This window comes from Trachurus trachurus (genome assembly GCF_905171665.1).
Source record: "Trachurus trachurus genome assembly, chromosome: 1".
In the NCBI taxonomy this organism is placed as follows: Eukaryota; Metazoa; Chordata; class Actinopteri; order Carangiformes; family Carangidae; genus Trachurus; species Trachurus trachurus.
In genome coordinates this window covers 17,111,269-17,135,668 of record NC_139891.1, presented here as the reverse complement: position 1 = coordinate 17,135,668, position 24,400 = coordinate 17,111,269, and the positions used below count along the sequence as shown (strand labels likewise).

Below are 24,400 nucleotides of genomic sequence, written 5' to 3'. Positions count from 1 at the left end.
AAAAAAGACGTTGGCGTTTATATCCTTTGGTGTGGAGGAGTGTGGAGGTAAAACACTAAAATTATGTTCTCCAGGCTGCACTTCTGAGAAATGAAAATCTAGTTTGTCAAGTTGCACCCGTATTCATTTACAGTGCCAATGTTATCCAACTTCCTGAGTTCAGTAAATAATAGATCTTTGTTCTAGGCATTTTCACATCATAAGAACAATGACTTATAACAACTTCCAACACATGACACCAGATTCTCAGTTATCTTTACATAACTTTTAAACACTGTAAACCAGCGACACAGGCTTCCTCTGCCTCAAATATGCCCCCAGTGTACATTGCTTTTTGTCACTGCCATTTATGTCTATAACCAGCCTGCAGATTTTCTACAGTGAAGGAACAGGACATTTACATATCATTTCAGAATTGATGTTTTCATCTTTTCTGGATTATCTTCCCTGGAAGTGGGGGTTCTCAATTCTCCTTTTTAATTTTTGTTAAGTTCGGAAGTTGTTGTTTTTTCTGCATTTTGCTTATCTGAATCGAGGGTCTATAATGACTGAGAGCCATATGTTCCACACAGATTACAAAGCTCTTTGGGGCACATTTGTGATTTTGGTCTCTAAAATGATTGGACTGTTTTGGGAACTGATAACCAATTTCGAAAATGTGTCTGCTCAGTTACATATACGTACATAACAGACCGGCAAACTGGATGCTGGGACTGCACTGTAGAGTAGAGTAGAATAAGCTTTGTCTGTGCTGTAGGTGTAATCTGTAAGCACTGAGGTGTGTGTAAGGCGACGGCGGGTCAGGTAAGGCCGTGTCTAAACAGGCCATGTGCCCCGAAGCCTCATTGCATTGCAGGAGATAGGGGTCACCCTCCATCTCCTCCCCTCTACTTCCTTTCTTCCTTTTTTTTCTGTCGCCTTGCGTCAGCTATGATACACCACCATCAACGAGCAGCCTCTGCCCTTCTCCTCCCTGTCTGTCTCCTCCGTAAGTCTGCCTCCCCCGCTTTGTTAAGGAACACTAAAATTTATATAATCCACCCCTCCTCACAAAATAGAAATGAGAAACTATTTTAAAAATTGCCCTGGTGTGTATTTCCCCAATCTCTGAGTAGATTGTGTGTGTGAAGGACTGTTGGAGTGTGTGTTTGTGTGTGGGGTATGCAGGGTAGAGGGGGAGAAGAGTAAATCACACACACACACACACACACACACACACACACACAGAGAGTACACATCAGCATTACAATCACACACAGCTGTGTGTCTTCTGTGTTGGGAGCCAGAGAGGGATCGAGAGAGAGAGGGAGAGAGGAAGACAGGCTTCTCCCCAGACTCCTCATCTCTTCGAGATACCGCTGACCCTTTAATGATGAATAACAGAAATATTCCTGTAATGCTCATGTAGTCCAACACTTAAGCTCCAGTGAGGGCCGACATTTTGTGGCAAAGTTGCTTTGCCCATTGAAGTCACTTGTGTGGCGGTAACTAATATTAGGATGGTGGCTGAGACACTATCTAGATCATACAATGAGCTTTGATTAACAAGAAGGAGACTTAAGGCCCAAAAGCTCTGAGTTGCAAGGTATAGTTAGCCCATTGAGCCAATATACTGTATATACTTAGATCTGTTTCAAAAACTTTCATACTTTTTTTTGTAAACAACATTCATTTAAAACAGATATGCCCTGTCCTTGTTGCCGCACAAGAGATTGATGTTTAATTAATTAATATCCATCTAATAATTAAAGTAAATAAAGTACAAGCTGACCTCTTGATGGTTTGAAACAATGACTAGAATACAGTGATAGTACATTTTTCGTGAATGACAATGTTACATCCGCTATGCAGTAGGCCTATAATCAGGTTTAGATTAACTTTATTCTCATGTTGGGTTGTTTCTCATCAGTATTTCCCATCTTACTGTAACTCCTTAGTGCCAAGTCTGCATATGTGCAAACTGTGTGCTAATCACTCAGTTGTTTGTACTTTGTTTTGTTGTGTTTAACTCCGTCCAAAACAAGAGGAGGGAAGACTTATGAGCTCTGGAAAGTCAGCAGCACAACTACAGCGTCTCCTCAGTTAACTTAATGCTTTAATTTCCGTTAACTCATAATTCTTAATTTATGAAGCTGCTGCCAACTGTAGCATTTGTTAATTGAAACTGAAAGCACAGTCTATTTATAATGATTACAGATAACTTCATTTGAGTTTTCATATCCACCTCGGCTCCTCCAGATATGAAAGTTGCAGAGGGCGCTGAGAGCCCATTAACAGAAAGTGGCAAGTGTGTGTCCATCAGGAGACAGGTGTCCTTTAACACGTCCTTTAATTGAACACGAGAGACTTCGCTGCGAAAGAGCAACGACAGGCCCATGTTGCTTGTTTAATGCAGCACTTAAGAAGTCTTTCTTCAGCTGTGGAAATACGAGAATCAGGTTTGGGCTGTTGGTGGGGGGTGGGGAGGGGGGTCTCTCTGCTATTTTCCACATTAGATTTCAATAAGAAGCTCTGTCGCCTTCCTGAGGCCAGAGAAATACGGCGTCAGGTGACCGGGACACTGCAGAGAGAATGAGAGTCCCCCTTTCCAGACACCAAACTGTTGACTGTCTGACAGACGGCCAGTTGGAAACCTGCTGCTACCTTGAGGGAAAACGCAGTGCGTGTGTTTGTGTTTATGTGTGTGTGAAAGAGAGGGAGAGAGAGAAAGAGAGAGAGAGTTGCTTGGACAGACGCAGTAGCAGACGTGCCCGCTCCCGTCTCTCTCTCTCTCTCTCTCTCTCTCTCTCTCTCTCTCTCTCTCTCTCTCTCTCTCTCGCTCCCTATCACACACTCTGGGGAGCAGCGCTTTGACGCACCACGCAGAGTTGGATTATAGTATTGCGCGCTGGTCTTTCACGGGGCTTTTTTTTTCTCCCTCCCTCACATTGCCTACACCCTTGCCACTGACCGGCAATTGATATATCATCGGAATCAATATCTCTCCACCACGGTGACCTCTGCTGAGCTTTGGGGAAAAACCGAGCGCAGCCGCCGCTTCCTCGCCGGACGCGTGTTGTGAATTAATAACCAACCAAGACAGCCTCACCTGGAGTGAGTGTGCACACACACTTGAAGTGTGTGTATGTAAGAGTGTGTGAGAGAGTGTGTGTTTCTCTGGACCAGGTCAAGGATTGAGGTGATTCACCGGCTCGGTTCCGCCGCGCACTCACGTCTCCATACACAGACACAACGCACACCGCGGGGGATTTGGGCACCGCATGCCGGGGACATGTGGAAGTTTGCGCCGCTGTAGCGCAGCGAGAGAGCCGGTCCACCACCGCCTCGTCGACCTCCCCTCTCCCCTACCCAGGGGGAACAAACTCCCGGCTCACAGCCTGCACACACCGAGACCCCTCTGAGAAGACCCAAATGTAAATTCAGAACGAGAAATTTTCAGAAACTCACGTCTGAAAAAAGGGAGGACAGTGAGAAGGAGGACTGCATCCCGTTGCGTGCGGAGTTTGGTGAGCTCTCTCGGGGATTTCGGGGCTTTTATTTTTTTTTAACGCCCTTCTATTTCCTCAGTGTTTTTGCGGGTCTCATATTGGCCCCCCACTTGCCGCAGTGATGGTGGGAGCTCTGAGCCCCGTTGGCCCTGGCCGCTCCCCGGCGACTGCACAAGGGCTGCTGGTGGCTGTTCTGGTCCTGGTCCTGGTCCTGGTCCTGTCCAGTGCGGCGGACGGCCAGCCCTGCCCGGCGCAGTGTTCCTGCACCGGCACCACAGTGGACTGTCACGGCCAAGGGCTCCGCAGCGTGCCCAGGAACATACCCCGCAACACGGAGAGGCTGTAAGTACCGAGGGGTGAACGCTCCTCACATCGCAGTTTGGATTTTATCTGCGCAACCCAGGTGTCCCAACAATCAAGAGCCAGTTCACAGGGAAAACCACTAGAATCTGTCCAATTTCTTAGTGTGGGAATAATGCTGAACAACAACTGTGCACTAATATAATCTATAGGCTATTGCATTAAAAACAATCCTTGGTTCTCTGGAGGGATTTAAAGAGTTTAGCAGTTTAATCACACTGTCTGGTGTTTGATAAAGTCACTCGTGTTTTAATGATCATGCATAGCTACTGTTCCTAAAATTGTGATAAAAACTCTAGATAGTGTATATTTAATCATCTATAACTGAATGCTGACAGCATTTTAAGAGGGTTTTATTTCCCTTGGGGAGGGGGGCACATCTTCATGGCACATATTTGAACTAACATGTCAAAAACTGAAACCTTTAATTGTGAATGCTGCTTTCATCCAAGTAAAACTGACAATAAGAAAATACTATATTTGTAATTGCTTGTGAGGGATGTGAGGACATGTTCATGCTGATCGCGGAGCTGAAGTTATTGGGGCACTGCTGTGGTTGTGTTGGTGGTTTCGCACTGTTGCATTAGCACAGCCTCCGTAGACCACATCGGTTTGTCTAGAGACCAGCAAGTTAATCAAAAACGGATTTGCACAAGTGGCTTTGAGTAAAAAAAAAAAAAAAAAAGGCTGTATTTTATTAAGCAAAGACCCCTTGATGAAATTAAAATTTACCCAATGTAGCGCAGCGGCTCAAATGACATTTAAACAACAACAACAAAAAATCGGCTCACCTGCTTTGTCCTGGTTTTATTAACATATAAATCTCATGTTACTGACAATACCTTCTCTGCCCATTTCTCTTGTCTAGGGATCTGAATGCAAACAACCTCACTAAAATCACCAAGACGGATTTTGCAGGACTGAGGCATCTGCGAGTGTTGTAAGTGGCTTTTATCGGTTTTAACCTCTCATTCTCTTTTCACTTCTCATTTTAACCCTAAAAAAATAATATGTACAGCGCTGACAAGAAGCACCTTGCATTTCCAACAACTTCCACCCCCCCCCCCCCCCCCCCCCCCCACATCCAAACACTATGCAACACACACACACGGATTTAACCGTTTCCTGACCGGCATCAGGTTGATCCAGCCCTGGAGCTGCCGCATGCAGCACTGCACCGTCTAAAGTCGTGGGAAGCGGCGCTTCCATTGAGGCTGCATGTGTGTCTAAACAGAAAAGCAGCGGCACCTGTTAATGCTGTCGTGTTAATCTGCCAGTGGAAGTGTCAGGAGGGGCTTATTTTAACCACAGGGCCCCGGGGCCCATGTGCTGGAGTGATTAACGCGCTGGCGTAGGAAGTGATGGAGGGCAAAGAGGGAAAGAGATAGCGGTCATTAGGTGTAACCGCTGCGGGAGGAATGCAGCTGGGAAGGAGGGATGGGTGGAAGGAGAAGGGAAAGAAAGAATCAAGTAAGAACAGGTTTCTTACCTGGGATGAATCCAGGTGAAGAGTTCGCCTCCACCGACAGGAATAGCCTGCTGTGTGTGTATGTGTGTGTGTGCTTTTCAGCCGCTAAAAGTGAATGGCAGGGAGTACACATTGTTGAAATTCCTCCAGAGATTATGTCCTTAATTGGGTGTGTGCGCGTTTGTGTGTGTTTATGCCTGTGTCGGCTTCACGCAGTCTCTTGTGTGTTCACGTCGACCCGGGTGCACTCACACACACAACATTTTCAATTAGTGATGCAACAAGTAGGCTAGGTCCATTTCGTCAATGTCATGTGGAAAAAAACAACAACAGTAAAACTAATCCATGGATCCTGTAACTTAAATGTGAGGAGGTGTTGTTTTTCATCCTGATGATATATAACATGACATGATATTCAGTGAATCTCCTCTTTGCTTTTATATTGTTGTCTGGTCGAAGAAGCATTTTAGAAGACATCATAGTGGGGAATTGTTGATAACATTTTTGACAGCTCATATCCTAAATAATGAAAAAAAGAAATCGTCACATCAGTCAGTAATGAAAATTATGCTGGTTTCAACATCTCAGCCAGGTGTGTGTGCCTTCCTGTGTATCATGAGCTTCCGCCACACAGCCTATGAAAATGTGTGCGCGTGTGCATGCGCGCCTGCTTGGCTTGGTCAGCACACTGCTGCTGGAGGAGTTGTGCTAGTGTAAGTGAATGAGTAGTCACAGCTATGTGGTTAGATAGAGAATAAATTGGATGATAGATGAGTCGCTGTCCAACTGATGGGCCAGTTTTAAAGTCAATTCTGGGGCTCTATCGACCCGCTGCTGATTGTCTTCTCTCTCTCTCCGTCTCTATCTCTCTCCCTCTTGCTGTTTCAACATCCTATCACTTTCCATCTCCACCAATCTGTTGCCTCTCCTTTTTTCACACCCTCTGTCACCTATCTTCTGAATCTCTCCCTCCTGCTCCTCTCCCATCTCTTTACATCTCTTATGACCTGCCTCCTCGCCGTCACCTTCTCCTCTTCTCTTTCTTATCTGATGCCCCATCCAGCCATCTTTCTCCTTTTTTCTTCACCCTCTCATGGTTTCATCGCACGAATCCCTCCGTTAGTCCTCACGCTCAATGTGTCTCTCTATCATTCTCTTCTCTTTTTTTCCGGCCCGTTCTCATTCTCTCTCCGGGTGTTTCTCTTTCAGGCAGCTAATGGAGAACAAAATTACCACGATTGAGAGAGGAGCCTTCCAGGACCTGAAGGAGCTGGAGAGACTGTGAGTAACTTTATTTTGTCGAGGCAGACGCCATTATACCGGCTTAACGCATTCTCCTCTACTTAGAATATTTCAGGATGCCTATCCACGAAAGCATCCGTACACAAAAATGTGCCAGGAGACAGATTTTTTCATTTTCATATAGGTGCATGCACTTTGAAGTAAACAGAGGGGTGACAAATGAAAGATGAAAACCCGATGTAAAGTGTCTTAATAAGGTAATAGTAGCTTTACTGGAGGGATGAACACTGTTCTTTCAAAAGATATATGACGGGAACAGGAGAGTGCTGTTCAAAGGCCCTGACACACAGTGCGCTAACAGCAATCTTGCAGGTTTGTTGCATGTCACGCCATGTGAGATGGGTTTAATAAAATCTTGGTTGCAGTCTGTGTCAGACAATATGATATCAATTTTGAGCATGTCAGATTGTGCTTTGAAGACCTTGTGAATCTTGACACCGTATGTAGTGATGAACAGCGCTGGCAGAGACGTGTCACCCGTATTTGCTCTCATGCTTTTAAATGCAGCCAAACTGAAACAATCCCTGGTCATTGTGCATTATTTTTCCTGTAATGTTATTAAGAAAATTGAGCTTACAATGTTGACTTGAAAATGTAGACATGAGTGGGCACATTGGAAGAGTTGGATCCTAAATTTCGGATGCTGCTAGAGTTTTTGAAGCAGGCTCATCTCTCAAGCTGCCAAATCTTTACATCAGCATCAGTGAATATGTCTAAGATGTCAGCTAGGACCCGCTGTTTTGGTTTGAGGACACAAAGAAAAACACATTACTTTCACCAGTGTCCAACATTTGTCATAGATTCCCTAATGTCGAACAAAAAAAAAGGGCCCAAACACATCTGTCCTACAAGTTTCCTACAAGTTATTGCATCATTTTCATACTCGATCCAATCCGTGACCCCTTCTGTGTTTCTGTGCTCAATTATTCTGACTTTTCCTTTAATATGTCACCACTCTGTGTCTTCATAATCATTGAACCTGACTGTCAGGATGTGGGGCTGTGTCGATGTCTCAGTCCAAGAGGAAAAAAAAATTGAGATTGAGTCACAAGGGCAGTGACTGAGCAGCGGCCAGAGGTTGTTACGGCGCTGGCCTGGAATCACTGGTATTCAGCATCCAACCCTTAGGCAGTTATGGCATAATTAAGTCTTGGTAGTCTGAGAGGGAGCAAGACAGAAGGGGGACGTGGAGGACCCCTGACTGCTGATATGTCCATTGTGTCGACTGTCAGCTTTGGTTGATGTGTGAGCTGTCCGTATATGTATGTGTGTTTGTGTGTTATGCGGCCTGACTGCCAGCCAGTGACACGCAGGAATGCAGCAGACTGTGACCGAGTCTGAGGAGGTTTACAGACAAGCTTTTAATTAAAAGATGCATAAAAGTCCTCGCTGCGCGCACACACACACACACACACACACATGCTGACATAAACACAGACATTACCCCCGTTATCCACCTGTGCACACACACACACAGATGTACATACAGAAGTAAATCAAATGGAGCTAGTTTGTCTGTTTAATAGCTGTTTTGGGTCATTTTTTTTAAAGAGATGAGAAGGATCGTGTCATGCCTGCTGCTGTCTGTCAACAAAGAGCAGCTATAGTGCAGCAGAGGGAGCAGCCTTGTCGACCGCTGCGGGGAATCTGCTGGTGTTTCTCGTGAAATCAACACTAGGTTCTGTCCACCTAAGCATTTCTGGGAATTTTCTGCCCAGAGCTGCGGACAAAGAGGTCAATTTTACTGCTCATGGTGCGGCTTCCGACGGTAACTTTGATACTGATAACGCGTTCAACACGTACTTGTACTGTAGGTATAATGTAGACTAGTCAGTCAACAGCCGTAGCAGATGGAAGTCTGAGACATTTTACTGTCAGACGACACATGCTTGTTTTGTCGTCTCTTTCACTCCGTCTTGTCTGTGACGGCAACAAACACCTTTGACAGCGGCTAACTTTCTGACACAACGTGACTGTTTTCTGTTGTCCTCACGAGGGGTTTCAACTGTAATTCAGCGTCTCTAGCGTGGCATGTTCACAAACACAAAGATGGAGTCAGTCATCAATGCCCCCCCCGCCGCTGCCGAACAAAGGCACGTCTCCGGAGTCTGGAGTCTGGGGGCTCATTTCAAAGGACTCGGTCCTCTGGGGGGGGGGCTGGAGGGGGCCTGCTGGGCACCGCTGCCCAGAGGAGAGGGCCCTAAGCTGAGCTGACGGATCCACAGTGACTGCCCCCCACCGAGGTGGAAAACGGTTCCCCCTTCTCATCCTCTTGGACAGGCCCTGCAGGGCCGGGCAGGGCGGGGTCAGGTGTGGGGCAGTAGCTGGGGGGCATGGAGGAGGAGGGGTGGGTGGCCGAAGGAGGTGTGGAGGAGATGGGCATGTCACAGCGATCACATGCACATACGTAAACACATGCATGGGTATGGATACACTCGTGCATGCGCATTTACTTACGCAAGGCTGCTCTGTCAGTACTGGTTTTATCTGGATTTTGCCCCCCTCGCACCCTCTCAATCCTTCTGTCTTTCTTTCATTCATACTTCAGCCTCTCCTCATGTTTTTCTTCAATACCCACGTATCCTGTTCTCTCACTGTGTTGTCCTCTGCATATAGGAATGTCACACATTCTTCCTCTTCTCCCTGTGGGTGCAGAACAGGAAAGAGAGGAGTTCCTGATCCTCTTATCCTTCTCTCGCATTTGACTGGTTTATAGCCTCTACCCAATTCTATCTCTGTTAGATTTGAAGGAGATAAAAGCCACAGAGATGCAGAGGGAAACAAAACAGTAATTACAGGTATAGAGAGAATGATTTTAGAGAACAGCAGCCAGATAAAGCCTCAGATAATTAGCCTGTAATTGAATGATTACGATGTCAAAGATAATTTCAACAGCGATGAATAATTGTAAAGCTGATTACAGGTAGTGAGATGTGTCTATCAAGAATGATTACAAACTAGATAATGAAGTCTCAAACCAAGTGATTATGTTGTAATATATGTGGACAATCTGAATAGCAAAAGATAATTGTAGCACTGATCCTAGATAGCAGGATATGGATTTCAAAGAAAAGCCCTGGATTAGTAGTAGATGATTAGTTCTAAAGCCTGTGAGTGATAACATTGTTCTCACTGATCATTTCAGGGCAAAGATTCAAATGTTTTTTTTTGTTTTTTTCCCCCTTTCATTTTTATTGAGCAGCAGAGCTTGAAATTATCTGCACTGTGAAGACACACAAAAAAACAATTTCACCACAGCAGTTCTGTCTAAAAAGTCATTTGTGATAGATTTTTGCCAGGTCCCTGGCTGTCTGTGCTGCGCTGTGCAGCAGCCAACATCTGTTATGTTTGTTGGTAAACACCAGTTAGCTCAAAGTCAGGAGGAGAAGCTCGGCAGGACTGCTGAATTTGAATGTTTTTCGGTGATAGCAAAGGAATTTACAGGTCAGGCGAGAAGACTGGATTTCTTCACTTTCTTCAGGGCAGAGATGTTATCTGTCATTAGTGTTTAAATAACAGATCAGATTAGAGTCTGTAAACCTTTGGTGGATGATGGGCCTCGGTTCACTTGAGATGCACTTGCTGTGAACCAAATACATTAACCGCCGAGTGGATACACACACACACACACACACACACACTGGTCAGTGTGAAGTGGTTTTCTGAGTGAAGACAGTTTCCCTGGGCCACAAAAGTATCTACAGGGTTTGAGTTATAACTATGGTAACAGTAACAGCATTGTGTGTGTGTGTATGTATGTATATACACTGTGTGCGCGTGACAGATTGTTAGTGAAAAATGTGTATTATGGCAGCAGTTGCATCAGTGGAGTAATAATTGGTTTCTGAGGTGGTTTGTTATTTCCTCTCTAGCCAGAGCCTGTAGTACAACACATCCACGAGGCTCTTGGGTGTGTGTGTGTGTGTGTATGTTTTTTTTTATATTTGTGTGTGGTTATGCATGTGTGTATTATGTACAAAAGATTTGGCACACCGTATGTGTTTGTGGAAATGTGTGTGAGTGTGTTTACTGTGTGGTTTGTGGCCCTCTAGCATCTGTTTATGACTGCAGGGATTATCACCACGCTGCAGTGTGACATTAGCTTGGTGGAGCAACTTGCACCTCAGACCACCGGCCACTCGGTCTTCATTCACTGTCAGCCAGACATTGTCTAATGTGACACGACTGTGAAAGTATTCTCAAGATGTTTACAATATGCACACCCACACACACACACAAAGCTTTGATAGCTTCATTCCTTCAGGTTCAGAATCAAATCACTAAATCACTACAGATGACTGGATTATTTGAAGAAGCAGTCAATAACTTAAATCCTTAACACTAAATATTCAGACTGTGCTACAGGCCACCACCAGTTAAACGACTGGTCACAAAGCGCTAAGCTGTAAGATACAGTTTGTTAATGCGTCAAAGTCTTTTTGCAAGAACACAAAAGCCACAGAAAATACCAGGATTTAATTATTCTCCTGCAAAGCAGATGATCTGTCGACATTTATGTTGAACTGAGCAGACTGAACCAGGAAGAGACTGAATGTTCTTCTGAACTGATGATGAAATCAGCAAATTTTACTGCATCATGAATCGTTTTGTGTTTTCCTGTAATCACACAGAAGTTGTTTTATTATATATCTATAAGATCTATAGCATTCCTGTGGCTCTTGGCACGTTACCACCACCTGTTGATAACTGGAAGAGTATGAAACCAGTGACTGGATTGTGCATTGCATCAGTCATACGCAGGAGTAAACAACACAGAAACCCACTCATCAAAACTTTGCTCCATAGCGTGACCTTTAACGTACTGCTGCATGTGCTCCAGGGCATTTAGGCATTGATACAATCACTTATTGTATAGCTCAGAGAAACACAAAGTAACTATAGAGTCAGTCGCTGCAAACATTTGAACTGAATAAAACAATTCAACACTGTAATTCAGTTTTCACGTCGACTGCTCATAAATAGTTTACATGAGGTGTTTGATAGCCGAGTAAATGTCTCCCAGGACGTGTGGTGTCTATCACACATAACAACGACGCAGCTGTTTTTTTCTCACTTTAATAAATCAACATTTCTGCACATCTGCTTCGCCATGTGTGAGAGCTAAAACTGAAATTATAAGTTGATGAAAGAAAATTCATCTGCAACTGTTTTGTCTATTAATTGCGCGAGTCCTTTGTCAAACCAAAATGTCAAACATTCTTCAGTTCCAGCTTTTCAAATGACAAATGGTTTTGCTTTTCCGACTGTGTTTTTGGAAATAATAAATTCAGTATCTGAGAATTTTGCGTTGTCAGTCAGACAAAACAAACAGTTGATGTCATTGAGAATGTAATCTCAGGCTCTGAGATGTTCAAGGGACTGAAAGAAGAACTGCCAGTTGCAAAGTGGTTTTCACCAGGGAGATAGAGGGTCTTAATTACTTTGTTTTCACCAAGGACGTTACATCCCCATTGTTGTGTTTATTCGTGTTTATTTGTCAGCGTGATCACTGAAAATGTACTGAGTAGATTTGCACCAGAACTGGACCAGGGAACAACCGTTTGAATTGTAGGGCAGATCCCAATGAGACTATTTTTCTATGAAGTCTGGTTTATGGTGTTTAACATTGGCCGTCGTGGTCTGCTCCTCTGTAATGATATTTACAGAACTGCTTGTGTCAGATGAACTACAAACTTAAAAAAAACAAACAAATAGCATTCGTTTATGTCCTTTGTGATGTAAAAAACATAAAGAATCGCTGCAGGCAAGACATGCTTTTGTAATTTCCTTGCCCAATAAACCATCTGTCTGGTGTTGCTTTGATTATGAAACTAGCAATATATAAAAGTTAGGGTGATAATCAAATTGAAAGTGCATTTAAATGCAGAGGAACCAGACTAGATTTGATCTTTCCTTCATTTTCTCAGTCTCCTAGTCTGACAGCATTGCATCTATTTTAAGAGGATGAGATCATACCCCCCCCTCTCTGTCCTCCTTCCTCCTCCCCACCTCCAGCACCAGTCCATGCACTCTCCCAGGGGAGGTCTAGCCCACTAACGGGTGCTCATGGCTGGGCAGGACCTGCAGGGGGAGTGGACCTCTCCACGGGACCACGTGGGGCTCTTAGCCGCCTGAGCCAGCGTTAACGGAAGAGGAGTGAATTATTCAGAGACATCATTTCTGCGGGATGTTAAATATTTAAGTGGCCTCTGATGTAACTGTGGAGTGTGAATGTGTGTGCGTGTGCGCAAGCGCGTTCATATATTTGAGCACTTGTGGGTGGAAGATGGACACAGAGGGGTTGACGTTATTTAAGGAGAGTCCACAGTGGCGTATAGTGCAGCAAAAAGAAGTTAAAGACAAGGGTTAAGAGGAAAAAGTCATTGAGAGAGTTAAAGAGAGCCGTTTGGGGATTTGAATGAAGTTGGTAACAATTGAGTGTTTTGTTTGTCTGGGATTAACGTGTTTCAACAATAATATGTGTTTCTTGATAGTCTGTATAAATCTTTTTCATGTTTCGTATTAGCTTGATGTCACCCTTCTACTGTGTTTCCTTTCTTCTTCCCTCTCGTCATCATTAGTCTCCTGTAGCAGCCAGCAACATTGCACTGCTTGTCAATGTGTGTGTGTGTGTGTGTGTGTGTGTGTGTCAGGGTTAAACTGTTTCAGCAGCCTGTCTCTCATTGTGTCACTCAGTTGCCTCACTCTCTGACTCACATCAAGGCACAGCCGCACACACCAACACACACAAACCTCTTCACTCCACTCAACCAGGGTTAAATGATCGCACCCAGATTATTAAACTCACCCGAGTTCTCTCAACTCCTCTGTTTGTGTGTGTGTGTGTGTGTGTGTGTGTGTGTGTGTGTGTGTGTGTGTGTGTGTGTGTGTGTGTGTGTGTGTGTGTGTGTGTGTGTGTGTGTGTGTGTGTGTGTGTGTGTGTGTGTGTGTGTGTGTGATGACGGGTTGTTGTGAGTTCTTCCTCCGTGAGGGCCTTGTTTACTCAGTGGGGTCCTTTTCACACATTCGGTAGCCCGGCCAGACTGCCTGTTTGTTTTTCCCACATCGTCTCCTCTCCTCCGCCTTTGTGGTAAAAAGTCCCCCCCTTCCCTCCATCCAAACCCCTTCTCTCGTCCTTCTCCCCGCCTTCCCTTCATCCTTCTCGAGTTCACTGTTTGTCTGGCAGCCATGTTGTACCCCTTAAATCAACCGGAGTCTTGTTTTTTTTTGAGAATCAGTCCATGAACATGTGTGTGTTTTTAAAAAAGTGTCTCCATCAATCTCCTCATTCTTTCATACGTCCTCTAACAAAACTGAATTGCATTAAAATCAAAATAATATACCATAATTTGATATGCTGATCAGGAAACACAAATCTAACTTTACAAAGCTAATTATACACACATGTAACCGCTTTGCCCATGCTGTCTGGAAGGGTCTAGGTAGAGTTTATTCTCTAATTTATGCTGTGTTTTTCCAGGCGCCTGAATCGGAATAACCTGGCCGTCTTTCCTGAGCTGCTTTTCCTGGGAACGACGAAGCTTTACAGACTGTAAGTCCTGTTTTTATTTCTCTTTTCCTATCATCACTCAATTCCTCTGCATTGGTAACTGAAATATTTTTTATTTCTCTCGTGTATTGCTTAACGAGAGCGCCGCGAAGAAGGCGTCAGATGAATTGTTGGTGCACGAAACGGTGCGTTTGTGTGTCCAGCGTATTGACTGTGTGATTTCAAAAGACATGCTGAAATGTGTCAGCGACACTGTGTCATGGAGGAAAGAATATCTGGTTTTCTCAGTGATGCAGCCGCGGTGTTTTACTTGGATGAAGGAGTGAGAGGAGTGAGTGAACAGATTTTACATGGCCCTCTCCATAGAAGCCAGTTCAGTAGCTAATGGAGATTAGCACTCCAACAGCTGCTGCCCACTGGGAGTGTGTGTGCATGTGTGTGTGTGTGTATGTGAGTGAGTGAGAGGATGGAGAGGGGGTGAGTGAGCACGACAGACCAGGGGAGGTATAAGCAGTGAAACGTAGAAACAGGTCTCTGTTCTGAAGTTACGTTTTGTGTTTCACAGGCACAAAATAGTTTTAGTCACAGAACATAAAAGTTCCAGTTTGCTCTGAAACCAACGAACCGCTGTTTGTTGTCGTCAAGCACCTTCCGCTCTTCACTCTCGGCGCGGCCCGTCTGCACTGTAAACCAAGCTGTGGATTTCCAGCACTGCAGGGCTGGGCTGCGACGCTGCTGAAACTGTGGGAACTAACTTCCCGTCATGGTTATTTGTGGTCTCAGGGAATAATTATGGTTCCATATATTTATATGTGTGGCTGAATATATTTATCTAAAACAATATTGAAATGCTCAGATGATTCACAGAGTGTGTGAAAGTTGTTTATGTTCTGCGGCCGCTACTGCGGTTGGCTGGTCTTGACCTGTCGTGTCTGAGGGTGTGCGTCTGTCATGTGCGTATGTGTTTTGAGTGAGTGTGTACGTGTGCGAGTTTCTCAAGGCCAAGAGTTGGCATTTTGCTCAGCGTGTGGGCCGAGGTAAAAATACAACTCGGATATACTGCTCTCTGCTCAGCTGTCGCAGACAAGAGGCCTCTGTGTGTGTTTGTGTGTGTGTGTGTGTGTGTGTCTGTGCTTTGTGTATGTCTGCATGTTGGTTGTGGGTGTGTGTAGGCTTCAGCTCTTCAGGTGCATGTGTTCAGTCGAGGCTCTGGCTGAACACATACATGTTGTATGTAAAATATAGTGCAATACGAAACCCACTGTAGACAGACAAAGAAACACAACTCTGAAAACTGCTAAATGATAACGCAATAGGAAATCGCCAAGCCGGTGCTGCTGCAGCCACAAAACTACAAGCAGATTGGTGAGACGTATGGAAGTCATTCAGAATGAATGACAACCACAAGCCCAAGTCAATATGATTTAGGGCTGTTTGGTCAATATTAAATTTTATGTCTCCTGCACCCCCTGGAGTGTGTTTGTATTTTTAGAAAACACAACAAGAAACCCTTGGGAACCTCTGGAGTGGAATCTTGTTAAATTTCATATTGAGGTCAGAAGATATGTGCGAACTGGACCGGCTTTGGTTTGGTTTTTGCGACAGTATGGCTATAAATGAACACTTGCTCAACCTGCTATTATGAAAATGATGTTTTCACTTTTTTGGGGCTTGGAAAATCTGTGCATTTGCGTGTGTGAGTACGTTGTTAATCTCTGCTCAGTATGGACTTGAAGGCTAAATGACTTTGGGCAGAGACAGGTGTGTGACGTGTCAGATCTGTCTGAATTCTCTGCAACGGTTTTATTTTGTTTTTAGTTTTTAAACCAGGACATTGACACCAGAGACTGGGTTTGCAGCCATGACATGTTGAGTTTCTTGTGTTGAGTGTACACTTGTGCTTCAATCAGTAAACCAGAACCACAAGTTTGTAGTTTAGTTAAGCTTGGTTCAACATGACAATAAGATGGAGATGTTCACAGCTTGTTTTTACTACAACTGTAGTGTTTGTAATGCGTCCCCTCCTGTCTTCTGCTGCATGCCATTCGGTCTGCTTACCACACTGCATCACCATAAGGAATTCAAAGCGTGTACTGCATTATCATCACTTCTTTATCTATAAAAGTCAGGCATTATAATAGGTGAGGAACTGCCATTTCCCTTAATGTTAATGCACCAAATATATATATATATATATATATATATATATATAACACCAGGGAGAAGTGAATATTGAACCAATGAGGAACATTTGATTTCTTTTTTTGCCTGACAAGACCCATCTGAAGACACAAGGCTGCATCTTGTGTCTCACTTAGGAAGAATAATTTAGTAAATAAAGAATAAAAAAATATAAAGATTAGTTGAACAGTAGATGAAAAAGAACAATTAGCATACCACTCCCCTTCAGGTTGATGTTTAATTAGAATTCAATACAGCAGTAAACGGGGAAAAAAAGAAGTACATTTCAGTTCCAACATGTGGAATACTTCCTGCTAATAATCCCACAATGCACTGCATTTTGTAGATGGAAAACAAATTACCCTCTTGTGACTCTACACCTGCGAGCGGTGATGCAATACGGAGATGACTCATAAGTGTCTGAAATCAGGATTAAGCGCTCACTAGAGAGTGAATTATTTAGCGTCTATTATAGAGGGAGTAGTGAATGAGTGTAGGGGGGGACTGGTGTGGGACCCAGCTCGGGACTTATTTATATTCTGGTCTTCGATGTAAAGATTTCAAAGGTGCAGGAGATTAGGCAACACTGAGCACAGTGAGCAGCCTCCTCAAGGTCAGTCATCTCTAACCTCAACAAAGTGCTTCAAGTTTTCTCAACATACAGTAGGAGAGTCCAGAATTTCCAATGTAATACACTGACTTGATTTACACTTGATTTAAAACACGTAAAATATGAGCAGCATTAACTGCTTTTCCTCCTAGATACATTTGCTCATTCAAATGAGTTGTGTATGAACAGAATTCCCGTTTGGCAGATGAGAAGGTTTTTGGGTCGAGCATCACATAGATACAGTATGTGATACAAAACCACAACAGAGAGAGCAATAAGTGTGAGTTCCTGTAAAACCCCTGTGTCCTCGTCATCCCTCCCATTTAAAACACCTGCGTCTAGACCCCCCCCACCCCACATTACACACACACACACACACACACACACACACACACACACACACACACACTCTCTCTCTCTCCATCAGCCTCCCCCAACACCCCAGGGCCCAAACTCTATTAGGTTACGTAGACAAGACACACATCTGGAGACACCATGTGGTGGGCATATCCCCAAAAACGATCTCTCTCCATGCGTCTGTCTGTAACACACACACACACACACACACACACACACACACACACACACACACACACACACACACACACACGGACCTCCTGTTTCCCTCGGTCCTTTTGTTGATCACTGTATCCACACCACAGTAATACTGAGGACCACAGCTGTGACTGTTTGCTCCGTGAAAGAGGCGAGAAACTGAAAAAGAGAAGAGGAGAGCAACGAGACACTTTGAACAATGGATCAAACAGAGACAGTTCATTAGAAAGACTCTGTAAAACAAGATGGGCTAGTAAAACCTCACTGCTCACTCCACTGGGCAACAACCAGGGGTTCCCCCGTCCAAGCAAATCACAACTTTCGACTCTGAGATGAGAACACACACACACACACACACACACACACAAGCATACGCCTAGGCACATGCATGCACCTTTAGGACTTTGTCATTCAGAGGGTCGGTGAAAAGAGGGATGCTTAATGAGGGTGAGCATGGTCTCTTCTAACATGCACTGCTTTTCTCACCTCCTAACTCTCAGCTTTTGTTGTTGTTCACTGATCGTGAATCTTAAAACAGTCAAATAGACAAAGTTCATAATTGAGCGTGACCAAATTTTTTCTTTCTTTCTTTCTGGTTGTTTGAAAAAAATCTATTTAGCTTATTTATTTTATTTCAGAACTTATAAAAAGAACTACTAAATTTTCTATACTACACAACTAATACTACTTACATTTTCTATCCAGTACTGTACAGTATTTATACACTGTATAGCCTCAGTGTTTTGCCAAAGGTGCTACACAAATACACTTGCCTCCTCTCTGCTCTTCCCCTCTGCCAGCTCTCTCTCTCTCTCTCTCTCTCTCCCGTTTGCTGGACACAAATCAGTAGTGAGATGAAAGTGAGAGAGATGAAAGAGGGGGTTGATGAAGGGATGGGGTGATGGGAGGATAAGAGAATGGGTCACCGCTTCCACAGCTGAAAAGTCTGGTTATGCTTCAGTATAAAGCTAGATTGATGGGACAGTGTGTGTGTGTGTACTTTGTGTGTGTGTGTGTGTTGTTTTGCTGCTTGGCTTCCTCTGGCCTACTGTACGTCGTCAAGAAGTCTTTTCAATGCGTCCCTTCTGGTATCACGTTACAAGATAAGTATCAGATTAAGGCTTTTGTGTGTTAATATGCTGGACAGTAGAAAGTGAAGCGAGAAATGGAAAGAGATGAGCCAAGCTTTTGTGATTATGTGAATTATATGAGCTGGTTTTGTTGAGATTATCTGTTGGTGGCATTAAGTATTCAATTATGTGACTGCAAAAGCATCTGACACGGTATGATGCTTGAATTAAAACTGTGCCAGTCGTTGCTTAAACAAACATAAACACTGATTGAAATATGACATTTATGTACAATCTCCTAATCACACAGATCTGACATGGTTGTTCACTGCCATTTTTAGTATCTTTTAAATCGATTTTTTTTTTATGTTCCTGAATCAGGTGAATTGAAAGACGCTTTGGGAGGAGGAGAAGAAACAAAGATTTGGGGTTGAATGTGTGAGAGAGGAAAAGACATTTACACAAAAGTCAAACCATCATCTTCATCATCATCATCATCATCATCTCTCGAAAAACGAGACGCGGAAAATATCAGAATATCAGGTCTCTCTCTGTCAAACACACACGCACACACACACACACACACACACACACACACACACGTTAAACCAGAGTCAAAGTGGTAGGGGTCTTGAATTGAGGAGTTGATGAGGCTACATTTTGGGTGTGTGTGTGTGTTTATGTGTGCGTAATAGTCTCTAATCCTCTGCTAAACGATGCCCTGATGAGGCTTTACCAGGCAGCATTGTTGCTTAGCAGCCTCGAAGGATGTGTCTTTGTCTTCTGTGAGAGCTTAACCTCACCACACACACACACACACACACACACCACCTCGGCCGAGATGACAGGCTCAGCACAATGGTCGCAAGAGCACAGGCGTCTTTCAGAAGATGTGGGCTTTCCCAGCGTGTCCGCAGTTAACTAGCGCAGAGGGAGGAGGACGAGGAGGAGAAAGGAACAGGAAGAGAGAGGTCAAAGGTAGTGAAAATGAAATTTTCTCTGAGTAAATAATGTTTTTTAATTAAGACGGAGAGCATTTGGCGTTTTAGTTGCCACAGTGACGACGACCTCTGGGTGTCACAGAGGTCAGAGGTGAAGAATGTTTCAGTCAGGAGATCTAAGCAGCAGATGATTTATCGAAGAGAGGAGGGGGGGATATCCTCCCTCATTAAAACACTGTGACAAATTAAACTTCTCCTTATGGGAAGTAACAGCTTTTTATCCTCAAAAGGGATTTGCTGGGAGATTAGTTTATTTTATTTTTTATGATAAGACCAACATCGTTGGCTTTAATCATACAACAAATCACAAATAAAAGAAGAAAAATATGAAAAACAAATGAATAAAACATAAAAGAGGACTCGACTAAGCAGCCAGTTTTCAAATAAACAATATGTCACCATGAAAGGCCTTAGTTCATGTGGTTGTTAACACAATGTCAATCATCAGTTTTTACCACTGAAATATTACTTTCACTAAAATTATCTATGATCACTGAAGTAAACAAAGCAGACAGACGGGTCAGAGGTGACTGAATATTTACTTTAACAAATTGAAAAATGGTTACCCTCCATTAGGTTTTTTTCTCTCATTCTTTTTTTTAAATGATAATTTATGTTCTATCTATGTAATGAATTGTATGATGATCCTGATGAATACCACAGGAATTTCAGTTTCAAATTGGTCAATACTAAAAGTGTTCAATATTTTCCTTCAATGTTAACAGTTTCCATGAGCTAGACCTCCATCGTTGGTGCACTGTTACGACATGTTCCTTCATTACCACGGCCAGGGGCACTGTCGTAAGCTCCCACAGACACTGTCCTGGTCTATATAACTTCTAGCAGTGTATTAAGGCAATACAAAATAGCCTCAGACGCATGTTTTCTTAACACTCATTTGAGTAGTGTTTGCTTAAAACCACAGCGAAATGAAATTATACATTTGTGATCCATTTTTAAAGATTTATGAAGATGTAAGAAACTCACAGGGACTAAGCAGTGAGTCCCACAAACAGGGTAGAGAGGTTGGAGAGCACGGAGACTAAACAGAGTAAAACATTGTTTGCTTTGGTCTTTTTACTGGATTTTTTCGACAATAACAAAAATACAGAGTATTGGCAGCTGACAGCTTCCATTCTCCATGCACCTTGCAAGTAGGTGAAGCTGTGCCAGAACCCACAATGTAGATTTCTTTTACACAGTTCCCAGGCGAATTTTTTCTGTAGCTCTGATGCAAAGGGTGGCCAACCTCACGCTGTAATCCAGCCATCTTTAACTATTAATTCATACACAGTCACACGTCGAGGTCAAACCGACCCTTTCTGTTCTTGTGTGGAGAAAACAGGAGAAAATGTAACTCCTGCATCTGGTTATCCCTGTTGGGGAAGATTATTTATGCTTGGTCCCTTTTAAAAAGATGACTATCTTCTGGTTGCAAGGTTGATCGCAGTGTTTTGGATGAGAAGATAGTTGGCCACTGACTTTGTGTACATAGGATATGCAAATATCTGCCATTATGTCTGTCCAAGGAAATGAAGTTAAGCCTTTGCAGCCTGAGGCCTCTGTGGATGGGCCTCTCTCTCTTTCCCCTCTCCCTCTCTCTCTCTCTCTCTCTCTCTCTCTCTGTCTGTCTTTTCCTCTCACTCTCCTTTCTTTCTCTCTATCTAACAAACATAGACACACTGGCACAAACACACCGCTTTACCATTCAGCAATATTTCCTGCCCCCTCCTGTTTCTCTGAATGCACTTTAACAGATATAAAAACTTTCTCTCTCTCTTTCACACACATAGACACACACACACAAGGGAACAGCTCTTTTCAGTATATACAAAAGCATATTGTCCAAGAAATGTTTTCATTCGAACTCTTGGTTCACACAAATCGTATCCAGCCAAATAGAAAAATAGTGTTTTTATTTTTCTTTCCTGTGGCTGAGTTTGTGTGTTCTCGGATATTTCCATGTCATCTGTGTACACGTTATGAATCACCTTGAGTATAAACCAACAGTGCTGAGGTGTTGAGTGTCAGTGACTCACTCTCTTGCCATCATATGAATCACGCGACTGCGTATCTGAATTGCTCAAGGCCACTCATTCCTAAGAAGTGATTTGGCCTTTCAGATCCCAACACAATGCTGTAATTAATTCTGGAGTGATTTGGAGAGGGGGCTCGCCAAAGCTGAACTGGCATTATGATGAGGGCACCAGTACAAAAGATTATGTTATACAGGCAGAATGTAAAGATATGAAAACGCCCTGTGTGATTTTACTACGGCGAGAGCTAACTTGTCCCACAGTTGAGCCCAGGAAGTGTGTGTGCTTGTGTGTGCGGCTTCATTTTACTGAACTTTAGTATCTTAATTTGTGCACAGAAGAGAAAACCACTTCACTGGCAGTGGGTGACAGCATACTGGATTTATATAAACCGAGCTAGAAGTGTTTCAGGCTAATCTGCAGCGAATTTTTGCTTTACTTATGGCCAAAATGTTTAGTTTTTATTAAATCAGTGGTTCGGTTTCGTAGTGATTGTTGGGGCAGTTGTGTGTGTGATGCCGTAGTTAGAGGTGTTTCTAATACATTGTTCACCCACTTTTCACCAGAGGATGGACTGCACCTAATCCAAAGAGTCTGCAGTCCATGAGGAGTGCATGTTTCTCCCACCACTAAAGACTTATGGCACATAAAGACAGAAAATGAGTTTAATTTGCCAAAGAAAAAACCCCTTGTGAAATTGCTATTTTCATGTATACAATATATGGGGAATATTTAGATTTAAGTTAATGCCACTCCATTTAAATTTAGAGCAAATGTAAGTTAAATAGCTTTTTCAAACTCTCTGTTCCCTGTAGCTATTTTAGTGAAAATGAAGAATGAATTTCCAGTATTACATCTAAAACTGCAAACCTTCCACTCTTCCTAAAGAAGTATCCCTTTTCATTTAATCTCCACACCAATTTCTGTTTTACGTTGCTCAATTTGATGCATTGAAAGCAGCTCAATTAATCACCTGTCGCCCGCGGTGTGTGAGTGTCAGAGTTCACAGGTCAGAGGTGAAAGGTCAGGCAGCGTCAGCGTCCGCCGATGAGATATCCAGGGTAATGGACAAACCAGCAGTGACGCCTCGCCGCTGCCTTCAGATTACAGAAGGCGTGAGAGTGTGAGAGTTACGGCTGGAAAAAGAGCGAGAGAGAGAGCAGGAGCTGGATACAGACAGACAGGATGAATGAAGGGTATTTAAGAGAAAGATTAGAGACGTGTTTGCTCTCTTAAATGGTGTGGAAAAAAAAAAGCAGGGAGGAATTTACCAAGGTGAAGACAGAAGTGTTTGCACCATTGTGAGTTAGCCGTGAGAGAGAGAGAAAAAAAAGAGAAAGAAAGAAGCACAAAGTAGTGGTAGAAAGTGAGGGACAGAGAAAGTAAAGAAAGGGGAAGGGCTAGAGGGGAGAGTGGAAAGGAGAGGAGAGAGGTATGTCAGTACTTACTGTAGATGGCAGGTAGCCTGAAGCCTGGAGCCAGCATGTCTGTCAGAGAGAAGTGCCCAGGTGTGTGTGTGTTTGTATATGTGTGTGTGTGTGTGTGTGTGCGTGTGTGCGTAACTGTGAGTGTGGATTATTGGAAGGGGGGGTTACATACCTACCCAACGCCAGGAAGAGCTTACCTGGAAGCAGGTAGTTATGATAGCAGAGTGTGTGTGAATGAATCCATGTGTGTGCGTGTGAGGTCGTCTAGAATCATCAAAGCGTTTCCTCGCCTCGCTTGTGTGTGATTAAGGGTCACCGTGTGTGGTAATACCTCCCAACAAAAGCATCCAAAATCATCCCCGCATCCTCTCCACTTCCGTCGCTCAGTTTTTACGTCTATCTCTTTTCATCCTTTCATCCACTTTAGCCCCAGTGCTTAACTTAATAATATGAAGTTAACGCTGGTGTTACGCAGCAGGATGCAGAGTCCTCCCTCTCCCTCTGCGGCAGTTTGTCTCTCCAGGGTATCTGCAGGTATATGGATCCAGGCCGTGTATTGATGGATGAGTCAGCCCGGCCGGTGAATTATGGGGGGGATTATGGAATAATCAGGACAATTCATCATGCAACGCTCCTCTACTCACCCCAATCACAGCTACTCAGCAATATTGACCCCTGCTTGCTGCGTGTGCCTCCATGTAGAGGAGGAGGAGGAGGAGGAGGAGGAGAGGGGGGTTGTTGTGGCTTTACTTGTTGGTGTGAATGTGTGAGCGTCTGTTCATATTGAAGTGGAAGCAAGTTAGTACTGTAGGAGTTACCTCCTTAAAGTTAGACATGCAATTGTTTGATTTCTTGTCAAGGGCTGGACTAGAAGATCGATAACATTCCCATGTCTGTTCGGCGAATCCATACAGCCAGGAGCTGGTTAGCATAGCTTAGCATAGAGACTGGAAACAAATGGAAAGGCATAGCCTGGCTCTGCTTGACGTTAAGCTCCTGCCAGCACCTTTAAAGCTCAGAAATGAACAAACTACATCACATTACAAGCCAAAAAGTAAAAACAGAGAATTTAGTGGCTGGGCGCAGGAACTCCTGTGCCGGGCCAAAAAATGGTTTGATACACAAACCCCTCAGCATGACAGTTAAGTGTATTTCCCAAAATGTCAAACTGTTCCCGCCATTGGGTCAGTCATTACCAGCTTATGTTGTGCAGCCAAACATTGTTCAAACCCACAAAACTTTATTTAAAATTCTAGTGGAGATCCCAAAGTTTCCAAAGATACTAAATTACATGTCGGGCTGAATGTATGTCAGGCTGAATTTTGGTGAAATGTGCATAAAATGCAGCCAAAGACATCCAGAAAAATGTCTTTCTTTGTCTCTGGGTTTGAT

At 43.6% G+C, this 24,400-nt stretch overlaps 1 protein-coding gene across 1 annotated transcript in view; it reads left to right on the top strand.

The window, feature by feature from the left end:
- Positions 1-2,852: 2,852 nt before the first annotated feature.
- Positions 2,853-24,400, top strand: part of slit2 (slit homolog 2) — a 90,580-nt gene continuing 69,032 nt past the window's right edge. The window contains exons 1-5 of the mRNA XM_083984100.1: positions 2,853-3,093; positions 3,568-3,830; positions 4,717-4,788; positions 6,526-6,597; positions 14,099-14,170. Of these exons, the coding sequence (XP_083840226.1) occupies positions 3,610-3,830; positions 4,717-4,788; positions 6,526-6,597; positions 14,099-14,170 (437 nt within the window). The 5' untranslated portion in view covers positions 2,853-3,093; positions 3,568-3,609. The remainder of the gene's footprint in view (positions 3,094-3,567; positions 3,831-4,716; positions 4,789-6,525; positions 6,598-14,098; positions 14,171-24,400) is intronic.